General features: G+C 33.6%; 2 protein-coding genes across 2 annotated transcripts; both read right to left on the reverse strand.

The window, feature by feature from the left end:
- Positions 1-415: 415 nt before the first annotated feature.
- On the reverse strand, positions 416-3,512 carry LOC133316178 (small ribosomal subunit protein eS6). Its single transcript, XM_061517904.1, has 6 exons — positions 3,436-3,512; positions 3,213-3,277; positions 2,460-2,517; positions 2,259-2,367; positions 1,779-2,051; positions 416-852 (listed from the first exon to the last, which is right to left on the reverse strand). The coding sequence occupies exons 1-6, from the start codon at positions 3,439-3,441 to the stop codon at positions 614-616; spliced, it is 750 nt and encodes a 249-aa protein (XP_061373888.1). The 5' UTR covers positions 3,442-3,512; the 3' UTR covers positions 416-613.
- Positions 3,513-5,789: 2,277 nt separating this feature from the next.
- On the reverse strand, positions 5,790-8,739 carry LOC133316245 (uncharacterized). The gene is made up of 4 exons (XM_061517974.1): positions 8,685-8,739; positions 8,041-8,107; positions 7,294-7,949; positions 5,790-6,964 (listed from the first exon to the last, which is right to left on the reverse strand). Exons 1-4 carry the CDS (start codon positions 8,737-8,739, stop codon positions 5,790-5,792), a joined length of 1,953 nt encoding a protein of 650 aa, XP_061373958.1.
- Positions 8,740-12,678: the final 3,939 nt, after the last annotated feature.

Here is a 12,678-nt window from a genome sequence, read left to right on the forward strand (position 1 = left end):
TGGTTGCACCAAGGTAGACGATTCTCTGTAAGGAACTCACGTTGACCGGAACGTTAATACTGCAAAATCTAGCCTACATCCATCCGGATCAATAAATCCAACAATTACATGGTATACATACATGAAGGGGAAATTTGCACATCTAATAAATGGTTGAAATGAAGTTTTCTAACCCTGTTAGGTTAAATATTATGATGAAAACCCTCAAAAAGGTTAAAAACAATAACTTCTGCATTTTGTCAGAAGTGGAAAGAGAAAAGGACTTGACATATAAGACACATAGCGCACTCCACAAAAACTTTCAAGAGATAAGACGCGCAGCTCCTTATCAGGGTCACAAGAAGCAATTAACCTCGGCATGCATAAAATGGGAAATAAATGATATGCAGGTCACACAATAACTGCAGGGGAAAACGCTTGAAATGGATAGGTATTCCAACTTGTTAAAAAATAATTCAATAAGTAACGTGACATAAGAAGTACTTCAATAACTCAAATGTATTTAAATTAGCAAAACCGGAAGTGTTTGTGATAATACAGCCATCATAGAATAGCAATACCAAAACCTACGGTGGTGATTGAATTTCATCATATCTCTGTATCTAAAAGCAGCCTATACAGGGACAGCTGCCTTGGAAGCACTAGAAATCTTGGATCTCCTCTTTGCCAAACTCTCACTGCGGCGCTCCCTCTGCTCCTTCAACCTGGAGGCAAGAAGCTTTTGGTACTCTGCTGCCTCTGATTTAGCCTTAGCAATTCTCTTCTTCTTATCGGAAATCCTTGCCCTCTTTCTTTGGAGTGTAAGAGGAGTTACCAGCCGTTGTATCTTTGGAGCTTTGCTCACCTTTTTCCCTGCAACAAAAGGTCCATTACGATTCAGACTATAATTCATCACAAGGTATGCCTATATCCGTCCAATGTTATCCAATGTCCAAAAGGAACCATAACCAAATTATGGCTCTCTTAAATTCCACGAGTTCTTCAGTTTTCCATCCAAACTATATCATAAATACACTAGACTTGGGTTTCAAATTTGAATGAGTATGGTACAGGACATTGTTTCATAACAAGCATGCATCAGCTTGGTATCTCCTTAAAATTAAGGTTCAAAACTCAACCAGGGGTGTTGTGGTGGGGGGATGGGAGCGGGTATTTTTATATTCATCCCAATCATGGAGTTAGCTGGACGAACCAAACAACACCATTTGGTTCATCAAAAGCTAAAATTTCAATAAAATCAATAAGAAAGGGGTCTTTCTAATGTGAAGAATGAAGTCAGGCAACAAACTTATTTTGTAGTTAGAGATTTTAATACACAAACTTATTGGAATAATGTTGCACATCAACCATATTATTCATGAATTAACCAAAAACGCTAATAATACATATGTGCTGTTAACAAACAAAACAGCTCTTTGAACATTCTCACCAGGCACCATCACAGATTTGAAATAGATAAATACAAACTTATAAAAGGTGGTTGAGTTGACAACAGGGTACAAGTTATAAAAGGATTAAACATAATCTTGTTTTCTCATTACCCTAATCCTTTTTCTCGTTACCCACCATCAGGGATTTGAAATAGATAATAAAAAGTTATAAGAGGTAGTTGAGTTATCAAAGGTTAAAGTTATAAAAGGATTAAAAATAATATTGTTTTCTCATTACCCTAATCCTTTTTCTCAACCTTACACTTCTTTTGACAAAACTAAACAGAATTTGCAAGCACCAGAGATGACAAAACTAAACAGAAAATTTACAAGCACTAGAGATCTTACCAGTTTTTGATGTAAATGTCCGACGGTATGTGTTGACATACTTTCTCACATCATCCTCCTTAGACAGGTTGAACAGCTTGCGGATTTTGGATGCCCTCTTTGGACCTCTCATCCTTGGCTTCTCAATGTCAGTCAGGCCTGGTAAATCATTGTCCCCCTTCTTCACAATTACCAAGTTCAGAACAGATAGGTCTGGGCTGACAATGCACCCACGAACAGACTTCCTCCTGCGCTCTCCATTGCGCCTTCCATGTCCACGGAAACAAGGTGTTCCTGTTCAAGTAACCAATGAAAAGAAGATTAACATGTCTATTAAGAACATGTGAAGTAACTCCGAGAACAAGACATATTTATTATTAAAAAAGGAAAAGTTTTTAAACAAAGAGGCAGCAGGACTCAAAGGTAGAATTGTTTTAATAATATAATCAGGGCACCTCTGAATGCGAAACAAAACACATTGAGGATACATAAAAGACCTACCCCTGTAAAGCAAGAGACGAACACGACCAGGGGTCAGCACTCCCTGCTTCATTGGGAAGCCTTGTTTGTCACAACCTCCAGTGATTTTGAAGACATAGCCCTTGAATTCCTGTTGGCAGACGAATTACGATGATGAATAGATAATCATAAGTTCTTCACGAATTTGGAGCAGACATAAAAGGTTTTGAGCTAAGAACATACCTCACCAAGTGCATCTCCACTAACCTCCTGTGAGATCCTCTTGTCCCAAAAAGCTCGTCTGCAATTTAAAATTAAGAATATTATAATAGGAACACAAGTCACATTACCCAAAAAAACTAACATATAAAAAGCTCTGTTTCGGAGCAAAATATCAAATTTCCATGAATATTAAGTAAATCAAAAGTTAGAGTATGTTGTCTAAAATAGTAGTGGGAAAGGTGGCTCCCCCAAAAGTTTTGAAATCTGAGATATACATAAATAAAAACAACAAAATAATTTTCCCCCCAGTGATTAAAATTTGAATATCATGATTTCTTATATTCTTTTTGTTTATATACATTGTAGGTATGGGCATCGCTTCACTTAGGTTGTGTACAAATGAATAGAGGGAAAAGGTGAAGGTCAAATTTAGGATAGGAATGAGAGTAGATTGAAATAAAAATAGTTTGTTTACACTGACTGTTATATACTAAATGATACAATATATTATGATAAATTGTATGACATTCTACATATATATAATAAACAATTTCATATAAAACTCTTGGTGCACATTAAGTGAAACAAAAAAGGGGAAAAGCAAAAAGAGTAAATGAATGCAGTACGTTTAATGTAAATCTTCATTTCAGAACTTCACAAGTTCAATGAATCACTTCTCTTTCTAAGCACAAAGCATCACAGAATAAAAAATACCGATCATAAAGCAGTGAAAACCGGAATACATTTTTTTAAAAAAAGAAGTGAAGAGATTACAGTTTCAGATCGTCGTCGATCTCGAGCTTCTTCTGGCATCCAGTTGTGGGATTCGCAATGTTGAACTGCAGCAGAAAAAAATTGCACATAACAAAATTCAGCAACGAACACACAAAAAGCAAGAAGTCAAATGCAGAAGATTGAAAAGTTCAGCAACGAACACAAGACAAAAATGAGAAATCACAAAGAAGCAAAAAGAACTAGGGTTACGAAAGAAACGAACCTTCATCTTGCAGTGTTCTTCTGCAACCGCCGCGACAAACTCTCTCTGAGAGCGATCAGAAGACTCAGAACATGCGCACGGTGAGAAGCAAGTAGGGTTTTAACACATTACGCAACTTTTATATAGCAACCCAGAGCCCAGGATTTTACTCTTGGGCCCATGATGGGCTTGCAACAAAAAAGGTCTGGGCCTCAATGCTAGTTATCCAACCCAATAACGGCCTGTATCCGAGAAATTTGATTTTTGGTTTATTAGTCATATTTTTTAAATCATTCTAACGGCCTGTAATTTATTTATTTGTTTTAGTACAGAACGGCATGTATAATTATGCATATCATGTTTTATAATTTATGAAACTCAGAGTTTTTGTGTTTTTTTTTTAGAGATTAATAGCTGTCACCCATGACAATATACAAGAACTTCCCCAACTATTAATATGAAAGGACGTTTGGCAAAACAGAAAATTTTTTATTCCTGAAAATTATAATTCGCAGGAATATATTATGAAGGTGAATTTTTCAAAAATATCGCCAAAAATATATTTGCTTGATCAAAATATTATTAGAAATATTGATTCAAATATCTTGATTTTATATTTGGATGATTGTTAAATATTATTAGAAATGTGGAGTAATTTTACAAAACTAAGTTATCCATGATTCTATGCATCCTCACCACCGTTACTATCGCCACTTCAAGTACAAACCTCTCTTTCTAATCGCTCTTCTCTTTATTTCTTTCTCTTTCAACATTTTTTGCCATTCTCCCAATTCCCTACTCTCCTTACTTCGCTTTAACTTGTTACTCTTCAACATTGTTGCTCTCCTTGCTTTTTCACCCTCCACTTTCCACTTTGATTCTTTCTTTTTTGCTTATTTTTTTGTTCGGGATTCTTTGATGATTTCTGGCACCGTTCCATCTGTTTGATTCTGTTTTTGCTTGCTTTGCACTCATATGCTAAGCTATGATGTAGAATTCGTTTAATTCTGTAGTTGTGATTTGTCTCATGTTTTTTTCTTCTGTCTCGTGGAGAGCAACGAGCTGAAGAAATTCACAGAGTATTTTTGTCCATAAAATTTTGAAAAAAATTTCCACGTGATGGAAATTCAAAAATACCACTCATTCAATGGTATTTTGAAATATGATTATGCTTCATAATTTAAAATCCTGAGAATTTGATTTTTTTTTCAAAAAAAAATTCACTATTCTTGTATCAAACGAATAAATAGAATTCTCAATGTTAATTTTTCGGAAATCTAAAGATTATCCCTTTACCAAGCGACCGACGGAGAAATCCAAACTAAATTCTCATGTCAAATGTTTCTCCTAGTAATAACTAGTTGATTACACGTGCGATGCACGGAGAAAAAAGAAATCGGTTTATTTGTCCCGTAAATGAATTGATAAAAAAAAATCAATTTGTTCGTATGACATAAATGTGTAATTTTTAAGGTAAAAACAAAAAAGGAATATAATAATTTAAATACAGTAAATTCCAAAGTTGACAGCAAAATCTCCATCAAAAAAATGTAAATGTCATGTTGACAGCAATATAATAAGAAATATCGCCAAGCGATACCAAACAGTTGTAAAATCTATTCCGCCATGCACTATTTGTATTTGCTCCTGTTAGAAATGAATCATAAACAATATATAAAGAATAATTTGAAAAGAAAAAATTATTGAAGGTAATTATATAGTTCATAGCAGATGAATAATTCAGAATTAAAATGCATAACAATAAAAAAAATTAGCTGAAAAATAGGCATAACAACTAAAACAATGCAACAAAGAAGATTAAAAATATTTTCTTATAAGAAATTGAGTTTTTACCTGATAACAAACAGCAATGTTATCTCTTTGTAGAAATAACCAAGTATACTATAGTAATCTTTGAAATACTTCCTTATAGACGATGTTAAAAGTAGTATTTGTAACACATCCAGCTTCATCGAGTATCAGCATCTTCTTTACTCTAGATAGTGCCACATATAACTGTCCATGAGTGAAGACAGACCTAGGAAGAAAAATTCCAACATGAGACAGTGATTGTCGTTGACTTTTGTTGATAGTCATCGCAAACGAAACTACCAAGGGGAATTGTCTTCTTTGGAAGTTTACTGGAAATGTATGACTCGATGGGCTTATCGTCATTCTAGGGATTAACACAGTATCTCCTATATTGTTTCCTGTAAGAATGATTGCCTCAACAACATGATTCCCCAACTTTGTAATAAGTAATCTCGTACCGTTGCACAAACCTCTTGATTGATCAATATTTCTCAATAGCATAACCGGTACTTTCACCTTCAAAGTTAATTTATGATCAGGAATCCCCGAACATGAGAATGTATTTAAGATCTCAGGGAGATTTCGTCATCCTCAAGAGATGAATTACCGTCTTGTTTCAAAACCTTATCTGAACTTAAAAATGTCCTTTCTTCACCCGGAATCACAGCCATTAGGTGCTCGTTTAACATGGCAACATCAGACAATTTAGGAGTTAGAAGAGCGCGTTCTTTAAAGAAAGTCGGATCTAATATATTATCCATCAGATTCGGGTAGACAAAATCAATAATATCTGAAAGTAGGTCTTCTGAACCTTTGATCAACAATTCATCTGGAATTGTTATAATAGATTCTCCATCAACGTCATCTCCAAGATCAACATCTCCTATTTTAAGCAGCCACTCAGAAAATTCTTTTATTTCCAACAAATTATTAGTGCTACTTCCAAAATTGAGACACATATTCTTGGTCAAAGATAACAAATGACAATATGACCGTAGATACGAAGAATTGATTGTTGCATGAACGATCTCTTGTCTACTGCCATGTGGAATGACAGGTAATATTTGTCGAAAGTCACCTCCTAGAGTGACCACTTTTCCAGCAAAGGGCATATCAACACAGCTGGTATCATAAAATCTAAGAACATCTTTAAGTGTTCTATCAAGGGCCTCAAAGCAAAATCTGTGTACCATCGGGGCTTCATCCGAAATGATTAACTTTGTTTTAGACAACAACTCTGCCAAAGTAGAATTTTGTTTTATATTACATGTTGAATCTTCGGTGATCTGAATAGGAATACAAAATCTAAAATGTGTCGTACGTCCTCCCGGAAGTAGAAGTGAAGCAATTCCGCTAGAAGCAACATTAAACACTATTCCAGCTCTTGATCGAAGAAATGCTGACAGGGTGTTCCAAATAAATATTTTTCCAGTACCACCAAAGTTGTACAGGAAGAAAAACCCTCCTTTACCTGCTGAAACAGCTGAAATTATTTTGTCATAAACAACCCTCTGCTCATCAATGAGTGAATTCAGTAGTCTGTCATGCTCTTCTTTCAAAGAGAAACTGTCATACAACAATTCATCCATCACCAGTCTATTCTGCATATCCAATAAAGATTCACCGATGATACTCGGCATGGATGGGTAATCAGAGAGGCATTTACCGTTGCTTTGTAACACCTTATCAATTTCTGCAAGGGTTATGTTTTTTATAGAATCCTCCGTAAGAAATGCATCTGAAAAAATTTGAAAAATACAAAAAAAAAATATTAACAAAGACAAAGTTGGTGAGGAGAGAAAAATAAAGCGAAATTATGAACAAAGCAGAGTGTGTGGAACTTAACGAAAAAATTTAACCAAATATTAAGAATAGGAACATGTATGATATATAGATGTAATTTTTTTTACGAAGGAACAAAAACAGCTCATATTTTTTCCAAGGTCAAAAGAATTAAACATAGACAAACTGTTTGCATAAATGAATGCACGATACAGATTGAAAAGAATTTAATTATAATGCAGAAAACACATAAATGAATGCACAATATTTGTTCAGGACAATTACCTTCACGTCCAATTCTTTGCCTATGCCGATAAAGAACATCATCAGATAGTAATTCCCAGCATTTTCGGAAAACATTTTCAGGCTTGTTCATTGAGTTACCAAATAACAATAAAGCAAACAGATTTATCAGATAAGTTGCTGACCCCCAAGAACTTGCCTCCTTAATTGCATCAATGTACTCATTGTCATCATCCAAAAGTCCCAGAGAATAGCAGGCATCCTTAAATGAAGGAAAAATCACCCCATTGACAGTTCTCAAATCTTCGTAACTTGTACAACCCTTTTGAAAAATAAGTAAAGTTCGGAGATAGGAATCTTCTCCATTATTGGCAGAAAAACGATTTATTCTTCTAATTGAAAATCTTTGTTTTCTGGGATGCCATTCATGCATATTTTCTTTATAAACAAATTGAGTTGGATACTCTGCATAAGTAAGATGCCTACCTTCTGGATATTTTTTATTTGCATCCATCCAAGACTCAAAAATTGATTGTCTAGACTCCGCCCTAGTCTTGACATCAGTTATTGAAGCATGATCACTAAAAACAACGCTCTTTTCATTGGGCGGGTGAAATGGCAATCGCTGAATAGGGAGGAATCTATTATGAATTTCAAATCCGAATAATCTCCAAGCAGCTTCACATGCGAACACATACCTATGATATGTAAGCAATAAATACAAAATAAGTTAGAAAAACGTTATTCCAAGCAACGAAAGGAAAACATAACCGATATAAATTCAACAACCTGCAATCATAAAACATTTTGATTTCATCATCTGAATGATTTATAGCAGCTGTCACCCTGTCTTGCCCTTTATAAATGTATTTAAAAAGATATTTAATGACACTACTCTGACAGGTATATTCAACATTGATATGCGCTTGATATTTTAGAAGAAGTTTTGCATTATACGACACAACATAACGGTTATCAAGTTCAATGTCGTTCTTTTTGACAACACTCCCATCATTTCTTCTTTTATAATGAGGGAATCCATTATAAAAGTACGGGAGCAGAACTTCTAGGAAAATTTCTTTGAACAAGGTCCGTTCTTCATGCAAGGAGACTTGTAATTATCAGGACCACAGGGTCCATGCATCATGTAACTCGTGACAGCTGCAGAAAGTGAAGGATTGGAATGTTTGTTAGGAATCTCAGCTGAAATCAAATTATCAATGTCAAGTCCAACGGTATAAACAGATGAGGATATCCAGCCCAACGGTAAATTGCAAAGGCATCTTTACAATTCTCAGCCTCAAGAGATGAATTACCGACTTGAGAGTAAAAAGAGGAAAAAAAAAACAACAACAAAGAAACTTTTTGCAACATAAGTTTATTTACAAAATGTTATCCTCAGCTCTTGTCATATCTCACTTTTATTCACAAACGTTTCACATATGCAATGTACAATGAACGTAATAGAAAAGACACAAACACAGACATGACGTTTCCAGTATCAGTGAACGTACAGTCACCATTAGTAATATCGTGTAGCGGTTGTCGGTTGCAGCTCAACTCATTTCGTACGTTGACCACATCAGAAAAGCTGCATTTTGTACCAATCAACATTAAAAAAAAAACAATAGCAGGCACTAAAAAGGAGCTTTAATCAACCGTTATAACTCAATAACAAATGAAGTCACTGGAAGGTTATAGAATATACCAGCTGACTTGGGTGGCAGAGAACGTATAAAGATTTTCTACAAAACAACACACATAAATAAGAATTCAAAGTTTGAAGCACTCATTTTCATCTTAACCAAATAAAAAAATAACAACAAAGAAACTTCTGAAACAGAAAATAAACATATTTATCGTCAACAGATTGAAGGATACGCTAGGTACGTACCAGTAAACGAAGAGAACACATCACAACACGAGGTTGAAGAATTACCGAATATCTTTTTAAAACGGTTTGTGCTTCTTCTCTTACATGGGAAAGTTTCGAGATCTGATTGATATTTACTCATGACAGCAGCGAAATAGATTGCCAGAAATGACTCAGCTTAACAGCATCAAATATATATATAGATATGTGTGTGTGTGTGTGTGTGTGTGTGTGTGTGTGTGTGTGTGTGTGTGTGTGTAGATTCAGAAACAAACAATGAGCTTACACGTACATCGCCCACTTGCTTGGAAAAAATGGAACAGTGAGATAAAACATATGTTGTTTGGTGATGGTGGGAAGATGAAAAGACTGTCTCTTGAGTTTCCATTTAAAAAAAAACACTCACAAATGTTATACACAACTCTGATAAAAAAAAATCATTTCAAGGAAACTTTAATAAGAAGGGTTATTCTTACAACCTAAAAGTTTTACAACCTATTTTTTCACCGTTGATTTCCGTTAATCCAATGGTTATGATTATTGAGTTACATTTATTAATTAATTATAATTTTCAATAAATTATAACCGTTGGATTGACAAAAATCAATAATAAAAAAATAGGTTGTAAGAAGTTGTAAAACGTTTAAGTTGTAAGAATAACGCTCCTCAACTTTAATATATGAAAAACTAATCAATACATTCAAACAATCCATAACATATAATATATCACAATTATAAAAGTCTATGCTAGCACATACAAGATATCAAAGAAGCAATTAAAATGCTAGAAATAAAGAGTGGGGGTTTAGAAAAATGCAAACTCAATATATCCTAGTTTGGTCACTATCACTTGCGACCTATGTTCAAACTAAAGTCGATCGATCAATTCTTTAACTATTCGTCAAGTTTCACGAGTGCTTGACAATCCACTATAACCTTCCAAGACTTCGGGCTCTTGACTTTCACTCCAAATTTACTTAGGTATTTGGGTACCTCTCAAATACAACGGGTCTCACAACTTGAAGGATGCAAATGAGGAAGTGTTTTTAAATAAATATACACTCTCAAAGTATGGATATACAACTTGAAGCACTATGAGTATATGAATTTTTATAATATGAGCTCAAATATGTTTGATCTTTGAAAAATATGAAAAAAATATGCAAATGATAGTGTAGAGGCTCTCAAAGTATGCTTAAGATGTGTAGGAATGATGCCGAATTGGTTCTAAAGTCGTTGAGAATGTATATACAATGATTTTTTTAAAATAAAAAACTACTCATTTATAGTCGTTTTAGGCATTCTTTCGCAGTGTTAATCGATTACCAAAGGGTGGGTAATCGATTACCATATGCTGGTAATCGATTTCCAACATGACAATAAGAATACTATTTCGTATTTTGGGCATAACATGAGCTATACTTATCGGATTTATGTGAACTTGGTCTCTTTGGAAAGATAAAAGAGATATCTACAACTTTTATGAATAACACAAGATTCAAATCTGTCATATTTGATACGAAAATTGTCTGGAAGACAGAAACCAAATTGTGCAGCAAATTTTAAGTTCAAATGTGTTCTAGCTTGTTTTTCAACACTTTTTACGAAAGATCTTGACTTGGTAAATATGTTTTGAAGTTATAAACATGTCAAGGATCTTTTCTATGAGTTTTTGAAATTTCTTTAAACTATTTAAAGTTTATGGACTATGCAATTTGAAAAACATGTTTACTTTGAGAAAAAATTTGAGCTCATGCAATGTCCTTACATATAAGTCTAAGTCCTAAAGATATATTTTAAATATGATTTTATACTTAGCTTCATGTCTTGTGTCTTGGATCTTTACTTTAACTTGATGCTTTGACTTGTTGGATATGACAATGCTTGACAATTTGTTGGTTTTGCTCCTTTTTCACCATGGTTGTGATATTTAATATTCTCTTAGATGTTATCTATGGTTTGTTTCCTCTGACCTTAGTTTTTCTATTCTTCCTTGCTGAACTTGATTGAATTACTCTTGACGCCTTCCTATTCTCAAAGCTCATCCATGTTGTTACAACTTTGATGTCATTAATCTTCTTGTGTGGCTCCAACATGCATCTTCAATCCCCACACATGGTTAATGTTTTTTTGCTCTTGGTCAAGTTTGTTTTCTTTTGTTATTGTCTCTTTGTTATCATTAAAACATACATTGTATCTACAGATATAACAATAGTTATGGTTTTGCCAATAACCAATGGTTCTTTAATTTTCTTATCTTTTTTTTTTTTACATTTCAATTGTTAATTCTGCTTTAAAAAACTTAGTTTTTTTTTTGTAATTTTCCTTATGTTCCAGTTGTGTAGTTTTGCTTCCTCTTGTGGTCCTTTGCCTTAAGTGTAACTAACTTAGGTTGGTTATATATATTTCATTAGTGGAATGGAATAGATACAAAGAAAATTGATCCAATCTCTCCGTCTTAATTTATTCTTCTCTTTCCTCTCTTTCTCCGCTTCTTTATATCTCCTGAGGAGTACACTCTAGCTTCAGGAAAAAAATTATGTAATTGCATTCTTAAAAAGAAATTATTGAATTAATATCATTCTCAATTATTTTATTCAAATAATACAGTCAATTTCACACACACTTCATGTGCAACTAATAATGCATATGATATATGTTTAGTTACCATCTGACAAATTCCTATGCACGGACCATATGTGCAACTAAGTGAATTTTGGCAGTGACACTATTGTGACTGTCCTTAGCACTTACTAATTGATTGTGAATTTGAACTCATTTTGTTAGGAACACAAAAAGATTATGATGTTTTAGAGAATTGGCAGATAGAAAGAAGAAAGAAGAAATTAAAGATTATAACCATTATCATAGAGAACTGCATGGACGACCATGATGGTGCCACATGGTAAAATCCAATTAGTTGTTGGTGCGCAACTCATGGGAGTTTGCCACGTGACCATATATATGTATCATTGCACAATTAGTTACACACTAGGTAAATAACTGCATTAGTTGAGTAAAATATTTTAAAATAACATTAATCTTATAATCATTATTTTTTAAATATAGTTATATAATTTTTTTCACCCTAGCTTCATTTATCACAATAGGTTATTCTACCTACCTTGTTTTATGCCTACCTTACTCATCATTTTCTAATATCGTTAAATCAGAATCTCAACTAATCTAACGATGTTGGAGAGTGATAGATAAAGTAGGTATGAAAAAAATAAGTAAAATAACTTATCCCATTATTTTCATACCAATTTTGGTCTTATTTCTTCTGCTTCCCTTTCCATGTCAAGTCTTTAAGGGCCTGTTTGGAGCACCTGATAAAGAGCCTGTTTGGATCCTCTTATTTTTAAGCTAGAAGCTACTTATAAGCCAAAGCTAAAAAAAAAGAGCTTAAAAAAAGAAACTAAAAGCTGTTTGGAAATTACATAAAAAATTTAGCTTAAAAATTAATTAAAAGCACATATTTCAAGAAAATTATTTCTCTCTCTATCTTTATCACTCTTCATTTAAAAAAAAAAACACACAATTCAAGAAAAACA

This window comes from Gastrolobium bilobum, unplaced genomic scaffold (genome assembly GCF_033153095.1).
Source record: "Gastrolobium bilobum isolate Gb01-03AN ecotype WA unplaced genomic scaffold, APGP_CSIRO_Gbil_v1 utg33326, whole genome shotgun sequence".
Taxonomy (NCBI): domain Eukaryota; kingdom Viridiplantae; phylum Streptophyta; class Magnoliopsida; order Fabales; family Fabaceae; genus Gastrolobium; species Gastrolobium bilobum.

Coding starts and splice junctions, on each gene's coding strand:
- LOC133316245 (XM_061517974.1), bottom strand. CDS start 8,739: ATGTCTGTGTTTGTGTCTTTTCTATTACGTTCATTGTACATTGCATAT. Junction 8,108..8,684: donor GTACATTGCATATGTGAAAC/GTTTGTGAATAA, acceptor ACATTTATAAAG/GGCAAGACAGGGTGACAGCT. Junction 7,950..8,040: donor AAAATGTTTTATGATTGCAG/GTTGTTGAATTT, acceptor TACATATCATAG/GTATGTGTTCGCATGTGAAG.
- LOC133316178 (XM_061517904.1), bottom strand. Junction 2,368..2,459: donor GTGGAGATGCACTTGGTGAG/GTATGTTCTTAG, acceptor GTCTGCCAACAG/GAATTCAAGGGCTATGTCTT. Junction 2,052..2,258: donor TCGTCTCTTGCTTTACAGGG/GTAGGTCTTTTA, acceptor TTACTTGAACAG/GAACACCTTGTTTCCGTGGA.